This window comes from Daucus carota, chromosome 5 (assembly GCF_001625215.2).
Source record: "Daucus carota subsp. sativus chromosome 5, DH1 v3.0, whole genome shotgun sequence".
In the NCBI taxonomy this organism is placed as follows: Eukaryota; Viridiplantae; Streptophyta; class Magnoliopsida; order Apiales; family Apiaceae; genus Daucus; species Daucus carota.
Window position 1 is genome coordinate 43,036,342 of NC_030385.2, and position 25,980 is coordinate 43,062,321.

At 36.3% G+C, this 25,980-nt stretch overlaps 2 protein-coding genes across 3 annotated transcripts; both read left to right on the forward strand.

Moving 5' to 3' along the window:
• The first annotated feature begins 432 nt into the window (after nt 1-432).
• Nucleotides 433-1,020, forward strand: LOC135152899 (uncharacterized). Its single transcript, XM_064094066.1, has one exon. The coding sequence runs from the start codon at nt 433-435 to the stop codon at nt 1,018-1,020; it is 588 nt and encodes a 195-aa protein (XP_063950136.1).
• A 19,099-nt stretch (nt 1,021-20,119) lies between these two features.
• Nucleotides 20,120-25,685, forward strand: LOC108223802 (glutamate receptor 3.5). 2 transcript variants are annotated; one of them, XM_017398225.2, is made up of 7 exons: nt 20,120-20,363; nt 20,877-21,227; nt 22,352-23,691; nt 24,090-24,367; nt 24,449-24,480; nt 24,591-25,000; nt 25,111-25,685. In XM_017398225.2, the coding sequence occupies exons 2-7, from the start codon at nt 20,951-20,953 to the stop codon at nt 25,579-25,581; spliced, it is 2,808 nt and encodes a 935-aa protein (XP_017253714.1). In that variant the 5' UTR covers nt 20,120-20,363; nt 20,877-20,950; the 3' UTR covers nt 25,582-25,685. The 2 variants fall into 2 exon arrangements, with proteins under 2 accessions (XP_017253714.1, XP_017253713.1); XM_017398224.2 differs by having other exon boundaries at nt 20,881-21,227.
• Nucleotides 25,686-25,980: the final 295 nt, after the last annotated feature.

A 25,980-nucleotide genomic window follows, 5' to 3' on the forward strand; every position in this document is an offset into this window, starting at 1 on the left:
TAGTTTGAATAATGAGACACAAATGACGTGTAAGCTTGTAAGATTGAAGTTTTTATTTTGGGATTTGGGTTTGTAATAATTGAAGTTGTGTTGTGGCTTGTTTTATACTTTAACCTGTTGCGATCCAAGGACAGTTAAGGGTCACTATACATCTATTAAATCATTAATTACAGGTTTATGATAAGGTGCGGACCCCAAACTTCTGACCCGGGTTTGGAGGGCGCCACAGGTTGGTATCAGAGCGACAGGTTTTAAGTCAATGAAACAAGCCTAGATTGTTAGGTTGGGTAGAAGTTTAGGATTAGAAATGAGTGATAGGTAGATAGAACGTTGAGAGGTTGAGGATTATTTGTAACAGATTTAGGATTGATGTTGGTAGTGGATACAGATTCTCATACGTGTTTGTTCATGTGGATTCTCAGACTATCAGGCATGTCAGGACCCAGTACCCCGGTTCATTCTGATCATTCAGAGTCGACAGTTGAGGGACTTCCACCCCGTCCAGGAGTTGTACCAGTATCTTCACCCAGGGCACTTACACCCCCACCTGTAGCTGGACCTTCACGTCCACCTGGATACCCTCGTAGTGGACAGACCCCTATTGCAGCTGTACCGCTTAGGGCTATACCCCCACCTGCACCTGAGATGCCCCCACCTGCTCCCCTTGTACGACCTCCTATCCGTGGACCTCCACCAGAGCATGAGTCTTCTGGGTTTTCAGGTGTTGGACCCTCTTATCCGTGTTCCCCTCTTTCAGTACCCTATCACTACTATCAGGCACTTTTGATGGAGAGAGATGAGTTGTTGGGCCAGATTGGGGAGCTGACACAGGCGATGAGGGATTTAGATCCTAATAGGGCAGAGCGACAGTTGAGAGAGGAGATACGTGCTTTTTGGACAGAGGCAGTAGAGAGGTTATGTGGGATTACCGCACCACTTGGTACCCCTGGAGATATTATAGATTGGGCTCGTTGGGTCTTGGAGCGGCTGGATGTTATCGGAGGACCAGACTTCCCATAGGTCTGGAGTATATCATGTGTTGGAGATGGTTAGTATTATAGTGAGTAGTGTGTATGATGCAGTGTGTAGTGAGTAGTTGTATCAGGTCAGCAGATTTTGACATGTACGTATAGACTAGTGGAGCTGGCCAGAGGATGTGTATGTTGTTGTGGTCATCAGCAGATTTTGACATGTATATATAGACTGGCCGAGCTGACTAGATGATAGTCTTGCTGTTGCTGTTGTTGTACTTTACTTTTGATAAAGCGCTTGACGCTTGTATCTCCAGCACTGACTTATATATATCAGCATCTTTTACTTTTCAGTCTTGTCCTTTACTTTATCGCACTTGCTTTACTTTACTTTACTTTCAGTATCGATCATAAACTCTTGTGATAGTATTACAATCTTTCTTTCAATGTTTTACATTCTGTAAAGAAGCATGCAATTTATTTAGTTAAACAATCTCAAAAATGTTTTCAAAAATGTATAACTCTGTTTTCTTAAAAACCTTCTATAAAAAGAGAATTTGATTTAAAACGACTAAGTAAATTGTTTCTTCTTTACAGAATGCCTCCAACAAGACATACTCGTGCCAACAGTGATCCTGAAGGCACCAACAGCATCAATGATAACAATGATAACCAGAATGTCAATATAGGCCCAGTAGATCCTGCTGTGGCCCAACTCATTCAAATCTTGGCTCAACAAACTGCTCATCTTACCCGACAACAGCAACATCAAGAGAATCCTAGGGTAACTTTTAAAACTTTTCAGGCAGTTAATCCTCCAGAGTTTAAGGGCTCAGCAGATCCTGTTGCAGCCCAAACATGGCTAAAAGAAATGGAAAAGTGTTTTGCATTAGTTCCAGCAAGTGAGGATCAGAAAACAAAGTTTGCTAGTCATTACTTAAAGAATGAAGCAACGTATTGGTGGGAATCTGTGAAGAATATGGAAGGTACAGTTGAGATGACTTGGGAGAGGTTTAAGGAATTGTTTTTAGAAAAGTATTTTCCTAGGTTTCTTCAAGATCAAATGGAGTTGAACTTTCTAGAGTTGAAACAAGGAAATATGTCTGTGGTGGAATATGAGAATAAGTTTGCGGAATTGGCTAGGTTTGTGCCAACTTATGTAGAGACAGATAGGCAGAAAGCAAAAAGATTCCAACAAGGTCTGAAGCCTTGGATTAGAAGCAAGTTAGCTATTTTGCAATTAGAAACGTATGCGGCAGTGGTTGAGAAGGCAATGATTGCGGAGGCTGAGAATGAGTTGTTTCAGAAGTCTAAGGAAGATAAGAAGAGAAAGCCAGACAACAGAGGAGGATCCTCTCATCAAGGGAGGTTCCAGAAGAAAGGGAAGTTTCAAGCAGGAGGAAATCCTAATTTTAAGAGAATAGGCAGTGGTGGACAAGGAGGACGTTTTCTTACGGGAAGTCAGGCCAATCAACAAAGGTCTTCAATGCCGGAATGTCAAACGTGTGGCAAGAGACATGGAGGAGTATGTAACAAACTGAATGTGGTATGTTTTAAATGCAACCAGAAAGGACACTACTCTAGAGAATGTCAAAACCAGCCAGTGATAAAGGATCAGACCAATAGAGGCTCAACAAGTAAGACTCCAGCCATAGGATATACATGTTTTAAATGTGGAAAGCCAGGACATATGGCTAAGGACTGCAAGACACCAGCCCCTGCTAGCAATGCACTTAGAATCATGGGAACTGTTCCAGAAATGAATGAACCTCCTAGGGCAAGAGTCTTTGATATGTCAGTGAAAGATGCTATTCAGGATGCCGATGTGGTGACAGGTACGCTTAATGTAAATTCTATAAATGCCAAGGTGTTAATTGATTCTGGAGCCACTAGATCATTTATTTCTCAAGCTTTTGTTGATAAGTTGAATTGTCCAGTTGAATTGTTGAATGAGGTTATGAATGTAGAACTAGCTAATCAGGATCGTATCTCTGTTGATCGAGTTTGCCCTGATTGTGAAATTGAGATTTTAGGGAATAAGTTTTGTGCCGACTTGATACCTTTCAAGTTGGGGGGAGTTTGATGTAATCCTAGGGATGGATTGGTTGTCTAAACATAGTGCGCAGATAGATTGTAAAAATAAGAAAGTAATATTAATGACACCAAACGACGAGGTAATAACGTTTAGAGGACAAAAGCAAGTAAAGAAGTTTTTAACCATGATCCAAGCAAAGAGGATGTTACGACAAGGATGTGAAGCCTATATTGCTTATGTAATTGATAAAAGTCAAGAACCAGTAAAACTTGAAAATATTCCTGTAGTGAATGAATTTCCAGACGTGTTTCCGGATGAGTTACCAGGACTTCCCCCAGATAGAGAGATAGAATTTGCAATCGACTTAGCACCTGGAACGGAGCCAATATCCAAAGCCCCGTATAGGATGGCACCAGTAGAGATGAAAGAATTGGCAAAACAATTACAAGAGTTATTGGAGAAAGGAGTGATCAGACCTAGTGTATCCCCATGGGGAGCACCAGTGTTATTTGTAAAGAAGAAGGATGGAAGTATGAGGTTATGCATAGACTACAGAGAGCTAAATAAGCTTACCATCAAGAATAAATATCCTTTACCTCGTATTGATGACTTGTTTGACCAATTGAAAGGAGCAGAGTATTTTTCTAAGATTGACCTTAGGTCAGGATACCATCAGCTTAAAATCAAATCTGAGGATATACCTAAGACAGCTTTTAGAACAAGGTATGGTCACTATGAATTTTTAGTGATGGCTTTTGGATTAACGAATGCACCAGCAGCTTTTATGGATTTAATGAATAGAGTCTTTAAGAAGTATTTGGACAAGTTTGTGATTGTTTTTATAGATGATATTTTGATATATTCTAAGACAGCTGAGGAGCATGCAGAACATTTAAGGACAGCCTTAGAGATATTAAGAAAGGAGAAATTGTATGCAAAGTTTTCTAAATGTGAATTTTGGTTAAAAGAAGTTCAATTTCTAGGACATATAGTAAGTCGTGAAGGAATCAAGGTAGATCCAGCAAAGATTGAAGCTGTAATGAATTGGGAAAGACCAAAGACCCCTACAGAGATCAGGAGTTTCTTGGGATTAGCAGGTTATTATAGAAGATTTGTACAGGATTTCTCAAGAATTGCAACCCCACTGACTAAGTTAACTAGAAAGAATGAGAAGTTCATATGGAATGAGAAATGTGAGGAAAGTTTTCAGGAGTTGAAGAAGAGATTAGTGTCAGCACCAGTATTGTCCCTTCCAGATGATCAAGGAAATTTTGTGATTTATAGTGATGCTTCTTATAAAGGATTAGGATGTGTATTGATGCAGCATGATAAAGTTATTGCGTATGCGTCGAGACAACTTAAACCTCATGAACAAAAGTACCCCACTCATGATCTGGAGTTAGCGGCTATTGTATTTGCATTGAAAATATGGAGACATTATTTGTACGGAGAAAAATGTGAGATTTATACAGACCATAAAAGTTTAAAGTACATCTTTACTCAGAAAGAGCTGAACATGAGACAAAGGAGATGGCTAGAGTTGATTAAGGATTATGATTGTACGATTAAGTATCATCCAGGAAAAGCTAATGTTGTAGCAGATGCTTTAAGTAGAAAGGAAAGATTAATTGTATTGACTGTGCCAGAGGAGTTATATAAGGAGTTTCAAAAGTTGGAAATCGAGGTAAGAATTCATGAACCATCAAAGATAGCATTGTATACCATAACCTTCCAACCAGGGCTATTAGAGAAGATTAAGAAGTGCCAGGAAGAGGTAATGGATCAGGATGTAAACAAGTTAGTAGGAGAAGAGTTATGTACACAGAAAGATGATCAAGGGATTCTTAGATTTTCTTCCAGGATATGGATTCCACCAGTGACAGAGTTAAAGAATGACATATTGCAGGAAGCACACAATTCCAAATATTCAATTCATCCAGGCAGCACTAAGATGTATAGAGATTTAAAGGAGAACTATTGGTGGCCAGATATGAAAAGAGAGATTGCAGAATGGGTGAGTAAATGCTATACGTGCCAAAGAGTGAAAGCAGAACACCAAAGACCAAGTGGATTATTGCAACCTTTAGAGATTCCAGAATGGAAGTGGGAACATATTGCTATGGATTTTATTGTAGGATTACCAAGGACTAAAGCAAACCATGATGCCATTTGGGTTATAGTAGATAGACTGACCAAGTCAGCGCATTTTCTTCCGATCAATGAGAGATTCTCTTTGGATAAACTAGTTCATATGTACTTGAAAGAGATTGTAGTTCGTCATGGAGTCCCGGTATCCATTGTATCAGATAGAGATCCACGATTTAATTCGAGATTTTGGAAAAGTTTTCAGGAATGCTTGGGCACTAAATTGAATATGAGTACGGCATATCATCCACAAACAGACGGCCAAAGTGAGAGAACTATTCAGACGATCGAGGACATGTTACGTGTTTGCGCAATCGATTTCAAAGGCAATTGGGACGAGCATCTACCTTTAGTGGAGTTTGCATACAATAATAGTTATCACGCAAGTATTGGGATGCCTCCTTATGAAGCTCTTTACGGACGTAAATGTCGATCACCAGTATATTGGGATGAAGTCGGAGAACGCAAGGTATTGGGACCGGAATTAGTACAGCAAACAAAGGAAGTAGTTGAAATTATTCAGAAACGACTAATTGCAGCACAGAGTCGTCAACGAAATTATGCAGATCAATTCCGGAAGAACGTAGAATTTGAAGACGGAGAAGCAGTGTTACTGAAGGTGTCACCATGGAAAGGATTATCCAGATTCGGAAAGAAAGGCAAGCTTAGTCCCCGATACGTGGGGCCATTTGAAATCTTGAGACGTGTAGGCAAAGTAGCGTACGAATTGGCGTTACCCCCGCACATGGAGCACATTCATAACGTCTTTCATGTATCGATGCTTAAGAAGTATAATCCAGATTCGAAACATGTGATAGAGTATGAGCCGATAGAACTCGAGGCAGATTTATCATATGTAGAAAGGCCAGTGGAAATCTTGGATAGGAGAGAGAAGGTGTTAAGAAACAAGGTAGTTAATTTAGTAAGGGTACTATGGAGAAACCCGAAGGTTGAAGAGTCAACCTGGGAGTTAGAAAGTGATATGCGTGAAAAGTACCCTCATTTGTTTACCTAAGCGATTCTGAGGACAGAATCCTTTTAAGGGGGGAAGGATGTAACATCTGGGATTATCCGTGTAATTATTTGAATGATTAATGAATATTATATGAATTTTATATGAATTTCTGTGAATTAATTGGTTCCTGTTCTATTAATTTAGTTATGTATTTTTAATTAAATTTGAGGAATATCAATTTTTATATGTTCAGTACAAAATATAGTTTATTTAGATATGTTCATATCGATTTATGTATTGTCGTATGATTTTATATTTGATTTATGAATTTAATTATGTATATTTTAATTAATTATTAATTACTTTGATTTTTCGAAAACCGTCAACCTACAATGGTACCGAGATTTTACTTCCCGAAAATTTCAACAAAATTCACCTTTAGCTTAATTTGACCATTTCGGACACTTTTCATGTTTTGACTTTTTCGATCCGGAGTACGGTTTGTTCCGGAGCCGGTCCGGCGGAATCTTTCGGTATTCGATAATTATCCGGTAGTATCGATAAACGTGAAACTAGATATTTTATACTTATCCTTATCTTGTCATAATGACGGTGGGACCCGCATATTAATGACGGATTAAAAGCCCCGTTTTGATGATTATCTCGAAAACCGGTACCGATTGGACCCGTTTTATTAGTATAAAGCTATTAAACATTGTATTTTCATGCCATATATGATCCAAAGGGGTACTAATTATTCATAAGTATAAATATCCTTAACCGTACTTTATTTCATTACGAAAATCATAAAACCAGTTAAAACCGAGAAATTCCCGAGAGAGTTCTTCGTGTTCTTGAGATTCAAACGAGGATTTGGACGCGTTATCGGACTCGGATTTTGGCGTTCAAGGACTCAAATTGAAGGTTTTAACAAGTAGAGTCATAATTTAGCATCAAAATCAGTGCAGCAACATCAGGTGGGTTTGGATTTTGAGTTTTAAATTCGAAGTAAATAAGCTCAAATTAGGGATTTTTGATTTTGAAGTTGTTTGTGTGATTTGATGATTGTATGTTGTAGATAATCTTCTCCTGATCATTTTGGTATATCATATGCTTGATTTGGAGTTCAATAACATGTTCAGAATTGAGTTTAAATTTCGAATTCAAGAAATTAGGGTTTATGTGTCGTTTGAATGTTTTCAATTGGATTTAGGGCTTTGTTATTCGTTAATTCTGGATGTGATTGGAGGTGTGAAATAGCTAGGGCTTGTCTAGAGGAGTCGTATGGTGCTAACAGATGTGGTGTGGGACTCAGGAATCGCGCAAATCGGGGAGAGAGAAACTCGCCGGCGACGGCGAGTTTCCTCGACTGATTCTGGCCGATTCCGGCCACCTTTGGACTGTGTGATGGCGGGGATGAGGTTGTGTTGACTTAACGAAGGGATCTGGAGAGTTTGGTAGTTGATAGTGACCGGGAAAGCCGTTTCCGGCGACTGGTCGCGGTGGCCGGCGGCAAACTGCCGACCGGTCACCCATCTTTTGAAGACGATGATGATTCGTCCCTGAAGTTTTCCATTTTGCAGTTTAGTCACCCCCTGAAGTTTCTCAGCTTTATACTTTAAACCTTGAAGTTTTAAAATCTTTAAAAAGTTTTATTTATTTAATTTTATTTCGAAAATCAATTATTTTAATTTCAAAAATTGTTTTTAATTAATTATTAATTCAAAAATAAATCTGATTTAATTTATTAATTATTTTAATTAATTATTAATTGATTTTAATTGATTTATTAATTAGATTTAATTATTTTAAATAATTTTAAATGATTTTAAAATTCCGAAAAATAGTTTCGAGCTTTAAAATATTATTCTAAAATATGATTGAAGCTCGTTAATTGATTTCAAATGATTTCGGACTTGTTTTCGAGTATCCAAAAATGGATTATTTATTTATAAAATGATTCTTTGACCCGTTTTAATTCCGAAAAATGTTTAAAAATTCATAATAAATACCAGAAAAGTCCGTTTGACTTCAAACTTCTTTTGAAAAATATATTTTATTAAATATTTTATGTGATATGTGCTATGTGCTATCTGATTGATATGCTATGTGTTTACGTGATTGATATAAAATTGTTTTTGACATAACTTTTGATCCGTAAATCGGATTTGGGTGAAACGAAGGGTAGATAGAAGCTTGTGTCGAATAAAGGATGATGAGAATAGTATGAGATCACATATTGATAATTAGTTGTGATGATTAGCAGAGAAGCGAGGCGTAGTAAAGGGGAAAGCAAGTGGATATAGAATAGTTTATCGAGCAGGAGCGATTGAAATTTGAAATCGTCAGTATAAGGCAAGTTTCCTTGATACTTTCCTTCAATTATATATATATATGATCCTTGATGTGATTGCTTTGCTAGCTTTCTAATTCACTCATGACACTTATTGAGCCATATCATGAATTGTTTAATTCATCGATTCTTAAACCATCAACCAGATTCTTTGACTATCACTTGAACTATTCATTCATTGATTCTTGAGCCATTAACTTGATTCTTTGATATCTATTTTGGAAACCTTATTCAATTGTAAACCTTCAAACCTTGAGATTTTTGAATAACTACCATATAAACCTTATTTCAATGTTCTGACACACCTTTGATATCCAAACCAATTGACTGGAAGTCAATCATACCTGGAATACCATACACCCCACAATTGTGATTCCTTTTCAATAACCTAATTTCTTTGGACTTGAAAACACCCTTTTGACATGTGAATTCTTTAATAAAACCAGAAACCTTCTTTCATACAGACCATGACTATTGTTTCACTTGAAATCCAGATATGCTATATTTGATCCTTTGACTCGTGGAATTATTCCTGATTCTTATTGTAGAATATCTTAAAGATATTGCTGAAATGAATTCTGTTTCTGCTCCAAAATTTAATCATGTTCTTAATGATTCTGTTTATTGCATTATATTGGTATTCATCCTGATTTATAATAGAATTGGATAGTTTTTCTTAAATGGACCAAATGAATGGTCAGACCAGATGAGTGGTCACTTTAGGCCAATGTGTGCCTTGGATCCAGTAAACGAGCATGGCGGGGCCTGCTCGGGGTTAGTGTCTGACTGATCAGCAGCCTAACCTTTGGTTTTTAAAAATAAAATTTAATATCCAATTCTAATTGATACTCTAAAAAGAAACTTTGACATTGAGGTTGATTCTATTAAATATTGATTTCCATCATCTTTTGATAAATGTTTAAATGGATATTATTATACTTGCTGAGCTTGTCAGCTCACTCTTGCGATACTCTATGTTCTTTCCAGTGAAAGCAGAGAAGGTTGGTAACGATGATACTCAGGCTAGTGGTAAGGCCAGGATTCCAGGCTGAGAGATGGAGAGAGCTATCGGCAGCGCTTGACATTTGATATATGTATTAGTTTGAATAATGAGACACAAATGACGTGTAAGCTTGTAAGATTGAAGTTTTTATTTTGGGATTTGGGTTTGTAATAATTGAAGTTGTGTTGTGGCTTGTTTTATACTTTAACCTGTTGCGATCCAAGGACAGTTAAGGGTCACTATACATCTATTAAATCATTAATTACAGGTTTATGATAAGGTGCGGACCCCAAACTTCTGACCCGGGTTTGGAGGGCGCCACAGTGAGAGGTTTTAAAGAGGAAGCTGTATAGACTCGGAGAAATGATAGATTTTAAAATTCTTTTGATAATGATCTCGGGAGAGGATTTAGGGATAATATTTGTTAAACTAATTTTGGTGAAAAACGACATGATATATCCGCTATATTCTCTTAACAAAATCTAGTAACAATTCTTAGCAGATTTCCACTTAAATAGCAAATCTTAAAAATTTGAATTTTAAAGCTTACCATAAATCACATAGATTATCACATAATCACGTAACAAAATTCAGCACATAAATTCATGTAAATCAGCACATAACGGATAGTTTATTAATTAAACTAAACTGCAAAGAAACCCTTGAACTGACCCGCATGCAAAAATAATTTAGAATATGTAAAGTACTAAGAGTAAGCTGATAGTACCCGGACCAAGCTTATTAGCTTGCTGACTGCACATCACACATACCCAATTCCCTTCTCAGCACGACATATCGTTCTTCAGGAAGAGGTTTTGTGAAGATGTCAGCTAGCTGATCTGCTGTAGCCACAAAAATCAGCTTGACAGCACCCTTTGCAACATTGTCTCTCAGAAAATGATGTCGAACATCTATATGCTTTGTCCTTGAATGGTTGACTGGATTTTCTGAAATGTTGATTGTACTTGTGTTGTCACAAAAGATAGGAGTTTGTTTGCATTTGATTCCAAAGTCTTTCAATTGTTGTCTCATCCATAGCATTTGAGAGCAACAGCTACCAGCTGCTAAATACTCCCCCTCAGCCGTAGATAGAGCAACTGAAGTTTGCTTCTTGCTTAACCAAGAAACTAAGCTTTGACCCAAAAATGCACAAACACCACTTGTACTTTTTCTATCAGTTTGACTACCTGCATAATCTGCATCACTATACCCAACAAGATCAAAAGCATTTGTGATAGGATAGAATAAACCCAAAGTAATTGTTCCACTTAAATATTTAAATATTCTTTTAACAGCTTGTAAGTGTGAATCCTTTGGTTTTGCTTGAAATCTAGCACAAACACAAACACTATACATAATATCAGGTCTAGAGGCTGTAAGATAAAGTAAACTTCCAATCATACCTCTATACATTCGAATATCAACATCTTTACCATTTTCATCTGCTGTCAGCTTGCTGACAACGCTCATCGGTGTGGATTTCGCCTTGATATTCTCATAACCAAATCTTTTGAGTAGATTCTTGATATACTTGGATTGATGCACATATATTCCTTCTGGAGTTTGCTTAATTTGGAGCCCCAAGAAATAATTGAGCTCTCCCATCATGCTCATGTCAAACTCACTATGCATGCACTTTGAAAACCACTTACACAAAGAATCATTAGTAGAGCCAAATATAATATCATCCACATATATTTGAACAACTAATATATCTTGACCTTTAATAATGGTAAACAAAGTAGGATCAATTTTACCTCTAATGAAACCATTTTTGATCAAAAATTCACTTAACCTTTCATACCATGATCGAGGTGCTTGCCTTAATCCATATAGTGCCTTCTTGAGCTTGTAGACACGGTTTGGATATTTTTCATCCTCGAATCCTGGTGGTTGCTTGACATAGACTTCTTCCTTTAGATATCCATTTAAGAATGCACTTTTGACGTCCATTTGATGTAGCTTAAACTTCTTATAGCATGCAAATGACAATAGCATCCTGATAGATTCCAATCTTGCAACCGGAGCATATGTTTGATCAAAATCAATTCCTTCTTGCTGATTATATCCTTGTGCAACAAGTCTAGCTTTGTTTCGAGTGATAGTACCAAATTCATCAACTTTATTCTTGAATACCCATTTGGTTCCAACAATTGAAGCATCCTCTGGTGGATCTACAAGTTCCCAAACATCACATCTTTCGAATTGGTTGAGTTCTTCTTGCATTGCCATGATCCAATTTTCATCTTGTAAAGCTTCTTGAACATTCTTTGGTTCCTCTTGAGCTATGAAGGCAGCATAAGCACAAATGTTGGCTTGAGCTTTCCTTGTCTTGATTCCAGCTGATTTATCTCCAATGATCAACTGAGGAGGATGATTCTTCACTGTTCTAGTTGACTTTGGTAGATTATGTTGAGCTATGACCTCTTCATTTCTTGTAGTCTGCCTAGGAGGAGTCTGATCAACAACATTTTGGCTTGCTGATGTAGTTTGACCTCTGGATTCATCCAATGTAAGCTTAGACATCTTATCCAAAGTTTCTTCAAGAGATGGAGTGGATTCAATAGCTTTATTTCCTTCTGAAGTTGTGGCAGTTGACTTGTCAGCTTGCTGATTTCCAGTTTCCTTCACTGTCAGCTTGCTGCTAGTACCTGTACCTGCACATTCTTCCTCATCCCTTGCAAGATCATCAGTAGACTCTTGAAATGACACATCAATAGACTCTTCAACAGTATGTTTACCAAGATTATACACTCTATAAGCACGACTTGTTAAAGAATAGCCTAAAAATATAGCTTCATAAGATTTAGAGTCGAATTTACCATCCCTATCAATGGTTTTGAGTACGAAGCACTTAGATCCAAACACCTTGAAATAACTGATGTTAGGCTTCTTTTTCCTTAGCAATTCATAAGGAGTCTTGTTGAGAATTGGCCTGATTAGCACTCTGTTAAGAACATAGCTTGCTGTGTTGACAGCTTCTGCCCAAAAGCTTCTTGGCAGCTTGCTTTCCTGCAGCAATGTCCTAGCTGTTTCTTGTAAGGACCTGTTCTTACGCTCTACAACTCCATTTTGCTGAGGTGTACGAGGTGCTGAGAACTCATGTGAGATTCCTCTTTCTTCACAATAAGTAATGAAGTCTTTTTGGAATTCCCCACCATGATCACTTCGAATACCTACAAGTCTTGTATCTAGTTTGTTCTCAAGCAACTTGATTAGTTTCTCAAATTCACTAAAAGCACAATCTTTAGTACGCAAGAATAATACCCAAGTGAATCTAGAATAATCATCAACAATAACAAAGGCATATTGTTTACCTCCAATACTCTTATAAGCTTCGGGACCAAAAAGATCCAAGTGAAGAAGCTCTAAAGGTTTAGAAGTAGATACCATTTTCTTTGCCTTATGTGGAGTCCTTGTTTGCTTTCCCAATTGACAAGCAGAACATGTCTCCATCTTGACATACTTAAGCTTTGGTAGTCCTCGAACAAGCTTCTTTGCTGACAGCTTGCTGAGATGATCCATATGAGCATGTCCAAGCCTTCTATGCCAAATTTCTGGATTATTATCCATAGCTGCTAAACAAACACCTGCCTCCTGTTCTTCAAAGTTCAAAACATATATATTTCCTTCTCGTTTTGCAACTAGAGGAGTTTTGTTAGCACCAACAAGTATAGTACATTCATCCTTACCAAAGTTAACAATATGACCATCATCAAATAACTGACTTATACTAAGCAAGTTATAAGTAAGACCTTTAACATATTGTACCTTGTTGATAGAAATGATACTATTACCTATAGTTCCTTTGCCAAGAATAGGAAGAGTTTTGCTATCACCAATTGTGACACGACCACCCTTCTTCATCTTCAAGCTTAGAAACTGAGATTTGTCTCCACTCATGTGCCTAGTGCATCCACTATCCAATATCCATTGATTTGGCTTTACTTTAGACACGAGACAAACCTACAAAACAAACACAAACAACTCAACGTTTTGGTACCCATATTTTGTTGGGTCCAACAGTGTTAGTTGATAAAACATATAGAACATTAAGATCAGATTTCTTGATCCACATTTGGACCACTTTAGAACTCTTCTTCCATGTTCTGCTGGTCTTATCAACATTCTGTCTTGGAGCTGTCTTCTGTCTGTTTCTGTTGTCAGCATACTGCCTGTGAGCTGACTTCCTTTCCCAGCTTGCTGATTGAGAATTCTTCATTGGACAGTTATTAGCAAGATGGCCCTTCTTTCCACACTTGTGACAAGTCACCCAAGGCATGGCATAATTGTATGGAATGCCATTTTTCCCTTCATATCTCATTGAAGAAGTGGATGTAGAAGCTGCACCAATGCCTCCTTTATCATGAGAACCTTTAGCTTGTTTCATCATAGATTTGAGACTTTCTTCTCCTTGAACAAACTTTCCCATGGCTTTCTGAAGATCTTTGACTTCTTGCTCCAATGCTTTGATCTTTTCAGCTTGAATAGAGATTTCGGCTAAGCTTTGGGACTTGCTTAACTCGAACGCCTCTAAGCTTGCATCCTTAGCTTTAAGATCTGCTCTCAGCGAGCTGAGTTCTTTCATGAGTGTATCATTCCTTCTTTGGATTTGCATGTTGTTCCCTTCAAGTTGTGAGATCTGTTCCTTGAGGGTAGAAATGATTCCACTACTAGCTTTGGCACTCTTTTCATTCAAGAAATCACCTATGACTTTCTTCAAATGAACATTTTCTTTCTCGAGCTCATAATTCTCATTCTTTAGATCAATGAGTTCCATTATTGATAAACAACTCTTATCCTGCATGGTTAGTTCACAAGTAGTTGTATCAATAGTATTTAATTCAGAATTAATAGAGTTTACCTCACTATTTGTGTCCGTATCTGAATCAGTTGTATCAATTGAGCCATCGAGACCAACAAGAGCCAAGTTAACCATCTCATCACTAGAATCATCAGAAGCTGACTCATCCTCATCATCACTCCAAGTTAGAAGTGCCTTGGATTTCTTTTTATTCTTGTAATCAGCTTGCTGTCTAGGCGGCTTTGACTTGTTTTTCAGCTTGTAGCAATCTCTTTTGAAATGCCCTTTCTTGCCACATTCAAAACATGCATCATCCTTTGGATCTTTCTTTGCACCAAAAGCTTTGCCCTTTTCACGCTTCATTTTGTTCTTCTTTTCAATCATTCTCTTGATTTTCCTGGACATAAGAGCTAGATCCTCATCTGATTCTGTTTCCTCATCTGTTTCCAGCTTGCTGACAGAGGAGTGCAGTGCAAGATTCTTCATTTTCTCTGTTGGTAGCTTGCTGCTTTCTGAGCTGTTAGCTTCAATCTTAGCTTCAAATTGTTCCAACTCAGCAAATATAGCCAGGTGATCCATAGTATCAATGTTGAGAGCTGACTCCAATGCTGTGACCTTGGCACCATATTCGAATGGAACAGCATTTAGAATATTCATGTTGATTTCCGATTGAGGAATCTTTTTCCCAAGTCTTTCAAGACTGTTGAGAGTGATTTGGAATCTAGCTTGGCTTTCTCGAATGGATTCTCCCTTCTTGATAGCAAAGCTTCCAAATTCTTTCATAAGCTTCCCGAGCTTGACTTTCTTTAACGCCTTTGAGCCTTCGTGATATGTCTCCAATGCATCCCAAATTTCTTTTGCAGATTTGAGAGAAGAGACCTTGTCATATTCAGCTTGATTCAGCCCATTGATTAATGTACTCCTTGCTTTTCCATTGGCAGCAACCTTTGATAGCTCGTCCGCTGTGAGAACATCAACGTCCTTGATTTTGCCATCGCTATCACGATATTCATAAGGACCTCTTTGCACAACTCTTTGCATTAGGGGATCTCTGGATAGATGAGCCTCCATTTGGCCTTTCCACCAATTGTAGTTGTCAGAACCCGTGAGGAGAGGAGCTCTAAAATCAGACTTTCCCTGAAAGTTATCAGCCATATCGATCGATACTATTCCTGTTACAGAAGTATTAGTACAAACACAGCTCTGATACCAATTGAAATTACACACCTAGAGGGGGGGTGAATAGGTGTTATGGCTAATATGACCGATTTTTAATTGTTACCGAATAGTTAAACTGTCACAGACAGCTTGCTGTTAATTTCAGAGTAAACAGTCAGCTAGCTAACAATGCAGATGCAATGCAAAACAGATATAATCAGTAAGCTAGCAACACAGAGAATTTTAGCCAGGTTCGACCCCTATCCCTAATGGTCTACGTCCTGGTCCCCTACCAACTGGTAAGAGATTATATTATTAATCAATAATGTCAACGATTACAATGATTCAATAATATAACTCCCTTTATCCCTTGTTCCTGTTATCAGCTTGCTGAAACCCCTGAACCACGAACCAAAAGCTCTCCAAGACCTATACTTCCCAAGTATACTCTTCTAGCTAACTAGTCCCCTTGTTCCCTTGTTCCACAAGCTCGATACACAGCAACAAACCTTTACACTTTGAACAATACAATGTATGAGTGTAATACAACCGAAACTATGAACTCAATATAGATATATAATCGAATATAAGTACTAGAGCTCAAGTAAAGATTTTGCAATGAAAGTGTGTTGTATTTCAGAAGCTTGAAGTGTGTTATTGTTCTCTACTGAAAATAGAAACCACACTCAAGTTTATATACCATTATCCCAAACGGTCATAACTCAACAAACTATCCAACGTTCTTGGTTCAACAACCTCACGTTTAAATTTGCTTGAATAATGAACGTTTGAATAATGTATCTTTACTGAGTAAAAGCATAAAGACGTTTGAAACAACTCAGTAAACGTTTGTTTATAAAACCATAATTTGAAATAAGATAGGAGTAGTTTTAGAGATAAGATCGAAAGAGATAAACACTCCTATAAGTTAGGAAATCGTTTTTGTTTGAAATTCTGATTTAAAAACTGAGCTCTAATATTTATATAAGTCATATATAAATATTAAAGTCCTTACAAATCGATTCCTAATAAATCTCCTTGCTTTCCGACTTCAATCCTTATCCAGTTGTAATTCTGTTCATGCTGTAAGCTCGCTGATAAGCCTGAATGATAACCTGTAAGCTTGCTGACAGTGAACATAATACTGAAACTTATCAAGCTGTTAGCACATGCATATGTTACTTTGATAGCTTCGCTAACAAGCACCAGTTTTATGCTATTAGCTTGCTGGCAGTGTGATCATCAAAACACTAAGAGTATCAATAATTTTATTGCACTAATTAATACTTATTTTAAAATAATGTATATAAAATATAGTATCATAACTTAATTTTTTATAAAAAGATAAAATAAAATAATAATAATAAATTTTTATTCAGAAGGAAATTGTAAATGTTTTTGAGAGAGAGAACTATATATTATTTTAAATTTTTTATAAAACTTAGTTTCGTGGTTTTTTGGCCGGATAAAAAATAAAGTTTAAATTTATATTCAAAACTAAATAGGTTTTTAGATGAGTTATATAACTATAAAACTTAATAACATGTGTTAGTGAAATGAGTCCGAAGGGAGGGAGTGATATTTAGACTCTCATTATTTTCATTTTTATAATAACAATTATCATTTGTAAACTCTAATGTAAATTAAAATTAAAATTTTGAATTTAATGAATACAGTGCGGACTGACCAGGGGACCAGGGGCGATAACGTTATATGTTCCATCCATTCAGTACAATTAAATGACAGCCATTCGGCCAAACTTGTCTGTCATTTGTCAGTATGGGTAGCTTCCCGTTCCGTATTAAATATTTTCAGTTTCTTCCAGTAACCTTGTTACGTCATTTAAATATTTTTATAAATTATAATTTTGTAATTTAGTTTTAAACTTTTATAAAAATTTAAAAATAAATTCGAAAAGTGTACTTTATTTTGAGAATTAAAATGTACGCCGCATTTCCATCTACCAGTATATACAATTTGAGGAGAAGTTAGGAGTAGTACATGATTATGGTGCACGAACTTATATATTTCATTATTAAATTATTTTCATCTTAAGATGAAAAATGTTTGTTTATTTAATAATAAGAAATTGGTTTAATTAGAAATAAATCACCAGTTAAACTAAAATCACAAGTTAATAGAATGTACTTTTTTGATCAACTTATTTTATTTTATGAATTTTTTAATAAAAATAATTTTAATACCAAAATAAATAATTTTTAAAATTTTATATTATTATTGTAATAACTCATACGCCATTTATAATATAAAATTAATCAAACATAAAATTCAAATCAATCATTTATCACATTGAGCCATTGTAACTCTGTAAGTTACAAATCATAATTCCATTTCAAATTCTACAAAAATTTTTTTTTATGATTTTGGGCGCGCGGGCACTTGTATTAGAGTATTGATCATGTAATTATGTTATTTTTCTCTAACATAAAAATGATACTTAATTCATTGTACGTGAAACACACAATTCTTCCTCTTTTTGACATTTTTACAGATTTTAAAATGTTTGAAAATTTGTATCTTAGTGTTATTACTTCATAATAAAAGTTATGACTAACAAAATTTAAAATCTGAACTTTTACTTATGCAAAAATTATAATTGTATATCAATTATAGTTATTGATTTTTACATGGGTATTAAATTAATAAAGGATAAATGAAACGCCTGTTCAAAAATTCAAGAGAGATATGTGGTTCAAAAAAAAACCTGGTTCAAAATGAAAGGAATAATGTAAATATAATTGTTGCTGGCTGTTTGAAACTGAAAATAACAAGCTCAACCTGCTTTCCGAAAAAAAACCTCAATTTAACTCATGGTAAAGTTTATAATTTCTCAAAAGATGTCCTCTCCAACAATGTTTATGATAGTATCATAGCACAATTTGAAATTTGAGAAGTATAAAGACTCTGAGCGACTCTTTAAATCACTAACAGTTTCTTGTTTTTTCTTCACTCCTGAAAGTTAAGAGTTATCACATAATTATTAACTTATTTTTTCATAATTATAGTGTAGTTCAATATGAATAAAATATAAAATATACAAAAGATTTAATATAAAAGAGATATATAGATTATTTTTAAAATTTACACACTTAACTTTATACTAAATTTGATAAGAGACGTATTGTTTTTATTATATTTAGAGTCAGCTAAGGGCTTTTGGATATACTCTCAAAAAGCCCAAGGATAAAACGCAAGGTCTTCGTTTACTCTGTTCACAGTCCACAGAGGTCAATTATTAATTAATAACAACGTGTTATGAAATAAGATTCGACACATGGTCCTACCATATAAATGGTGGACAATTCACACATTTGTGTAAAATGAGTGGGTATGATCTAGGGCTGCTCATGGGTTGTCCAACCCGTTCAAACCAACCCAACCCAACCTTGAACTAGGCCGACTAACCCGACCCATTCCAAACCGTGGGTTAATTGGGTTGATTTTTGGTTGAGCCGTTTATAATGGGTTGGGTTGAAATATGATTTTTAAAAACCCTAAACCAACCCAACCCGGTCAAAATATATCTTTAACACTCTCATACTCCCTCCGTTTCTTTATTCTTTTCTCGTTTGATATGTCGGGACTGTTCATAACATGAGACTAATTACTAATTTACGTCTAATCTATAAGACTAAATATAGTCGTGAGTAATCTTGTTGGATTCGTATTCACGAGTACTTTAATACAATGAAGTTTTTATATTTAATACTAATACAAAATTAATGATATTAAGGATCAAAAGTGTGTATTGGCAAACGTGCTAGAGAGAAACAGGAAAAGTAATAAGAGACGGAGGGAGTAGAATATTTTTGGTTGCTTACGGAACTATATTTACTTATTTGATGATAGAATGTGCAGTGAGTGTAGTGCAGTGTGCAGAAACAATTAGAAATAAAGCTTTATAGTTCAAATCAAACGACTCACATTGCTAGTTCTTATGATTATATATCATGGCGGAAACATGATTTCTAATAGTTATTAGTGTATTAAGATTCAGCTGTCCACCTTAGTATGAAGAGAATATCTGCACTCTAAAAGCACCTGATATTTTGTATTGGTGCAGTGTCCTATGTTATTGCTAATTGTATACAACAAAATGGTGCAAAACATATTTTGGATTATGCTTATCTTGCAAATTTTTCAACCCGATCAACCCTACCCTAACCAACCCAACCCGTCATACAATTAGTAGGGTTGGGTTTCTAATTCTTTTTATGATTAATGGGTTAAATTTTTCTAACCCGTACTAAATGGGTTGGGTCGCTTGAATGGCCGAAACCGGCCCAACCCAGCCCATGTGCAGCCCTAGTATGATCCTCTCCGCCATTCACTCTCTTCCCGATTCTTTATTACTCACCACTTCAGGACAATATCCACCGAAACAACAGAATCAAGATTTCAAAAGAGTTTAAAACAAAAACAATTTTTCTTAAACATAAGCCGGTCCCTTTTGCCGGTTACTATGTTGTAATAAAACATTTTAGGACTTAATGCTCATCTCTTGATTTCTAGTATAAGAGTATTTTGGACGTGTTCCATTTTGTTGGTAATTTTCAAAATTTAACGCAATATGATTTAATAATTTCTTTCAAAAATCAAAACATCATATTATTATAAACGAGATTCCGGATCATTTTCTTATAATTATTATATTTTAAGTATTACTCGTGATAATCTTTTCTCATCATTCGGAGGGTCGGAGATGTTCGATGATAAAAGCCAAACGGTATTATAGTACTAGTCTACTAGATATTTATAGAGACCGGCAAGTACGATTCTTTCCCGACTTATCAAGACTGTTCTTACCTTTTCCAACTTATATTCAACACAAATTCAGACACAACAATGCTTTTACATATGTTGTCTTTGGAAGCTAATACTTGCACCACTTCTAGTTTCCATCGTTGGATGAGTTCAGGTCATAACACTTTCCCTACCATCCCTCTCACTCTCATTCTTTATTATAATTTTATTCTTTTTTTAGTATTAATTTACGTCTGGGTTCTTTGTTTTTACTTCGTTTCAACATCTATCTGTTCTTGAAACAGGTTTCTTCTGCTTTTTTTAGTTGTTATTATGGATAAAACAAACATGTAAGTGTGATTTTGCTGATGGAAACTACAATTGTTTAGTACTTTAATGAGTACTTGAGAATTTTGAACTTGATTCTGTTAAGTACATGTTGATTTTAAATTATTTTTATGTTCTTTTTCTGGTGGTACTTTCTCTAGTTTAATTGTCACATGTTGAATCTAATATCTGTATATTTTAGTTGTGTATTGTACTGTGGTTTTAAAATTTTCTAATTTAGTTTACCACTTTTGAAGTAAGAGCATCAGGATTGATTTTGTTAATTTTGTTTTTATCTCTGTTAAACTCGGAGTTATGCTGATGCGGGTGTTAACAGTTTCATTCATGTCTGCTCATGTAGACAGGTTTTTGATTTCTTAAAGCAATGCTAAACTGAACCGGAGAATCAATAGTTTGGTTGTCAATTTTTGAAACATGGATAGCCATGTTCTTGCCAGAGCAGTAGTGTGTATATTTTTGCTTTGTATGCAAGTGCCTGTGGAAGTCGGTGGTCGCATTGGTTCTGTAAAACTAGATGTTGTCAATGTAGGAGCTTTGTTTACAGTAAATTCAGCGATTGGCAGATCAGTGAAGCCAGCAATTATGGCTGCTGTGGATGATGTCAACTCTGATTCAGGCATTCTACAGCGAAGGCGACTAAACTTGATTATGAGTGATACAAATTGCAGTGGTTTTCTCGGCACGATAGAAGGTATTCTTCTCCTGACCAAACTTTGGTACTCATTTGTTTTCTTTGCTAGACTTAGGAAAGTGTCTGGAAATATCCAGTCACATTTCTAGATGTCAATGAATCCTTGTCCTATCGTTGTCTAAAACCACAACATGTATTTTAGGTGTTCCCTAAATATTGATAATCTGTTTTTTTTTTTTTTAAAGTGATGCGTCCTTCCTATCTTTGTTCTTATCTGAGCTTGGACTTGTTGATTTTTATTAATCTTTAGCATAGAAGTTCCATAATGAGATATACATCTAAAAAGAGAAGCCATAGTTGCGCAGCACTTTCTATTTGGATTGATAGGATTGTGGGTAATAGGTGTTATAGCTGAAGAAGAACTTCTTTATCAGCTTGCTCTGCTCTATACTCTGTATAACCATCATTCAGTGGTTAAACAGTTCCTGATGCAGAAACAGGGATAAGATGTAATGATCTGTGCAAAATTTTATTTGATGGCTACATAAAGATTATGGAACCCTGAGTTTATTTGTGGCATTAATAACACCTGAAGGTGTTTGGAGGAGGGATTACCAGGATCATATTGTATTCTAACATTCCCCTCACTCAAAAGCCCATTTTGGGTCGAGAGTGGATCACGAGCGTCCATCTTTACGGCATAAATTTGCCTTTTGTGTCCATAACAAATTATGAGAATGTTACCATGTTAAGTTACCAGTTCACCTAAAATCTCAAGGTATTTATGGTTTCATAAAGATTAAGGGACGTTGAGCTTAATTTTTTTGTTAAAGTTCAATGGTCGCTCTCACTTAGAAAATTAAATTGTACTTGCAGCATAGTACTGAGCAATTAATTTATAAATCCTTTCACTTCCACAAATCACAATAGCTAAACTGTGGAATTCCCTATGAAAGTCCGAACATATCTATTGTAATTTATTTGATTGATTAGCAGGTTCAGGTGTGCACAATGCATTGATAAAAAACAGGAGCTTGATTTGAATGCCTCAATAACTCTCTCTTGCACACCTGCACATGTGCGCACACTAGCACACAGACGCTTGTGCTGTCTCCCTGTATCATTTCTTTTATATTAAATTATAAAACAGAAGAGATAGTTAGTGTGCATTCTTAATCATGCAGCTTTGCAGCTGATGGTTGACGACGTGGTTGCTGCAATCGGTCCGCAGTCATCTGGGATAGCTCATGTTATATCCCATGTCGTGAATGAACTTCATGTACCTTTGCTCTCCTTTGGAGCTACAGACCCCACTCTTTCTGCCTTACAGTTTCCATATTTCCTCCGTACCACACAAAGTGATTATTTTCAGATGCAGGCTATAGCTGATCTAGTTGAATACTATAAATGGAGAGAAGTAATAGCCATTTTTGTTGACGATGATTATGGCAGGAGTGGAATTTCCGCGCTAGGTGATGCACTTGCTAAGAATCGTGCCTCGATTTCTTACAAGGCTGCCTTTACTCCCGGAGCCCCTACAAGTGACATCAATGATTTGTTAGATGGCGTAAATCTGATGGAATCCCGAGTGTATGTTGTACATGTAAATCCTGACACAGGTCTCAGAGTATTTGATGTAGCAAAGCGACTTGGGATGATGTCTACTAGCTATGTTTGGATTGCTACAGATTGGCTTTGTTCTGTTATGGATTCATCAGAAACAGTGGATCCTGAGAAAATGGATCTTCTACAGGGAGTTGTTGCACTTCGCCATTACACCCCAGATACTGATCTTAAAAAAAGCTTTTCAGATAGGTGGAAAAAGATCAAAGAGAAGGAATCTTTGAACTTCAACTCCTATGCACTTTATGCTTACGATTCTGTTTGGTTACTTGCCCGTGCTCTAGATGTTCTTCTTAGCGAAGGTGATAATATCTCCTTTTCCTATGACCACAAGTTGAGAGACACAAACGGGAGTAGTCTACATTTGTCAACACTTCGTAGATTTGATCAAGGAGATAAATTACTTCAGATACTAACTACAATGAACTTCACAGGGAGAAGTGGTCAGATTAAATTTGATCTGGAGAGGAATTTGATTAATCCAGCATTTGAAATTTTAAACATAGGTGGAACAGGTTCACGCAGAATAGGTTACTGGTCAAATCATTCTGGTCTTTCAGTCACAACACCAGAAACTTCATCTATGGAAAATGTGACAAAATCTGCCAACAATCAGCATCTATACGATGTAATATGGCCTGGTGAAACTATTAAAGTTCCTCGGGGATGGGTGTTCCCCAACAATGGGAAGCCTTTGCAAATTGCAGTGCCTTATCGGGTAACTTACAAAGAATTTGTTACAAAAGACAAAGGTCCTATGGGGGTAAAAGGATACTGTATTGATGTCTTTGAAGCTGCAGTGGATCTGTTGCCTTATCCTGTCCCTCGAACATATATACTGTATGGAAATGGTGAAAGAAACCCTAGCTTCAGTAATCTTGTATACGATGTTTCGCAACATGTGAGTTTCTAACTTCAGGTTTACAGTTTTACTCCGTGGGAAACACATGAGTTGATTGGTCTTGGCACCCTGTCAATAGTCTTGCAACATTTAAAGTTTAAACAAGTTATTAACATTTCTTTAGAGAAAAAAGAAGCAAAATATTGTCTGTTCCAACTATCTCCTGTCTTTCTTTCATTTTTTTTTTTTAATCATGCTCCTTAACCTATGCCTTCTTATTCTTCCTCCCACAGGTTTTTAATCTATGTGTATTGCATATATTATTAATTTGGGTTTTGAGTTAATGGTTTCTGTTTATTTTCCTATGTTGATTGTATGAAATTACGATGCTGTGTTTTCTCTGATTAAGTTGTTCTATTGAATATAGTGGTGATAATTTATTTTTTTTCATGTCCCAGAAATATGATGCAGCCGTGGGGGATATTACCATTGTTACAAATAGGACAAGAATTGTGGACTTTACACAGCCTTACATGGAATCTGGACTGGTTGTGGTTGTTCCAGTTAAAAGAGTAAAATCTTCTGCTTGGGCTTTTCTTAAACCATTTAGTTGGGAAATGTGGTTTGTCACGGGTGCTTTCTTTCTTTTTGTTGGATCTGTTGTATGGATTCTTGAGCATCGGACTAACAATGAGTTTCGTGGTTCCCCTCGGCAACAACTCATTACAGTCTTCTGGTCAGTGCTGTTCTTGTTGGATATCCATTTATGCTAGGCACTTTATTAACGGCTAATTTGGTTCACAATTCATTCTTGCAGGTTTAGTTTCTCAACGATGTTTTTTGCACACAGTAAGTACCACATGCCAATCTGATCATCTTGTTCCTAATGAAATCTTCAGCTGTGTTGGAAATTTCATGCTTAATGTTGTTAATTTCTTCCTTGCTTGGAATCAATGCAGGAGAGAACACTGTTAGCACTCTGGGGCGTCTGGTGCTTATTTTGTGGCTTTTTGTTGTCTTGATTATCAATTCAAGCTACACAGCTAGTTTGACATCAATACTCACAGTGCAGCAACTGTCGTCCCAGATCGAGGGAATAGACAGTTTGGTCTCTAATAATGTACCTATTGGAGTTCAGGATGGATCGTTTGCATTAAACTATCTAATCGACGAGCTCAACATAGCTGTCTCAAGAATCAAAATATTAAAAACCCAGGATGAGTATCTCAATGAGCTCCTTAAAGGTCCAAAAAAGGGTGGTGTAGCTGCCATAGTTGATGAGCTTCCTTACATTCAGCTCTTCTTGTCCAATGTCAATTGTGAATTCAAGACAGTGGGACAGGAATTCACAAGAAGTGGATGGGGATTTGTAAGTAAATTCATCTTTCTATCTTAATGACTAGGCTTAATTACAAGATTGCACACTGATAAAACATTAATATGATATTATCATTTAGGCTAACATTTCTGTTGCCTCAGGCGTTCCAGAGGGACTCTCCTCTTGCAGTTGACTTATCAACTGCAATTCTTCAACTGTCAGAAAATGGCGATCTACAAAGAATCCACGACAAATGGCTATCAAAAGATACGTGCTCTGCACAAAGCAACCAAGTAGATGACAACCGGCTCTCTCTCAACAGCTTCTGGGGTTTATTTCTCATATGTGGCATTGCATGCTTCGTTTCTCTTATTGTATTTTTCTGTAGAGTTTACTGTCAGTACCTTAGATATGCCCCAGAAGATGCAGATGATGGATTAGAGGACCCTGAATCTGTAGGTTGTGTCAAAGGCACCTCTCGCACCACTAGCTTCAAGGATTTTGTCGATAAGAAAGAGACTGACATTAAAGAAATGCTTAGGCGAAAGAGTAATGATAGCAGGCGTGAATCGCGTGATGGGAAGCAACAAACCTCCCAAAATTCAGACGTGCAACTCAGCTCACCTTCCTGAAAATTAAGAAGTAGATAGTGATGTTCCCCTCTCTTTCTTTAAATGCTCCTGCTTTTTGTGACTGCTTAACACATACAGGCCTATAATTAATTTAGACAACTACATACCAAAGTTTGTGTAAATGTAGGTGAAATTACAATATCCACAGTTGTTGCACAAGGATGGTCAGTGGAATTTACAAGACTGTTTCATATCCCCATATCTTTTAATCAAAGGGAGTTGGTCTCCCGCAGTCCATTGTTAATAACATACTATGAGTAGTGACATACGTGTCAGCTTGTCATAAATAATTGTTATGCATGTTTTAACAATCGACTTTAAAAAATTAAAATTTTACTTGAAGAGCAGTAAGCAGAGTCAGTCATGGATAAGGCGACCAAGACATACATCTAGGAAACC

What these genes read in the sequence shown, in the direction of transcription:
- LOC135152899 (XM_064094066.1), top strand. Translation starts at nt 433, where the DNA reads ATGTCAGGACCCAGTACCCCGGTTCATTCTGATCATTCAGAGTCGACA.
- LOC108223802 (XM_017398225.2), top strand. Translation starts at nt 20,951, where the DNA reads ATGGATAGCCATGTTCTTGCCAGAGCAGTAGTGTGTATATTTTTGCTT. An exon ending in TTTTCTCGGCACGATAGAAG is followed by an intron (nt 21,228 to 22,351) that starts GTATTCTTCTCC and finishes TTAATCATGCAG; the next exon opens with CTTTGCAGCTGATGGTTGAC. An exon ending in TATACGATGTTTCGCAACAT is followed by an intron (nt 23,692 to 24,089) that starts GTGAGTTTCTAA and finishes TTCATGTCCCAG; the next exon opens with AAATATGATGCAGCCGTGGG.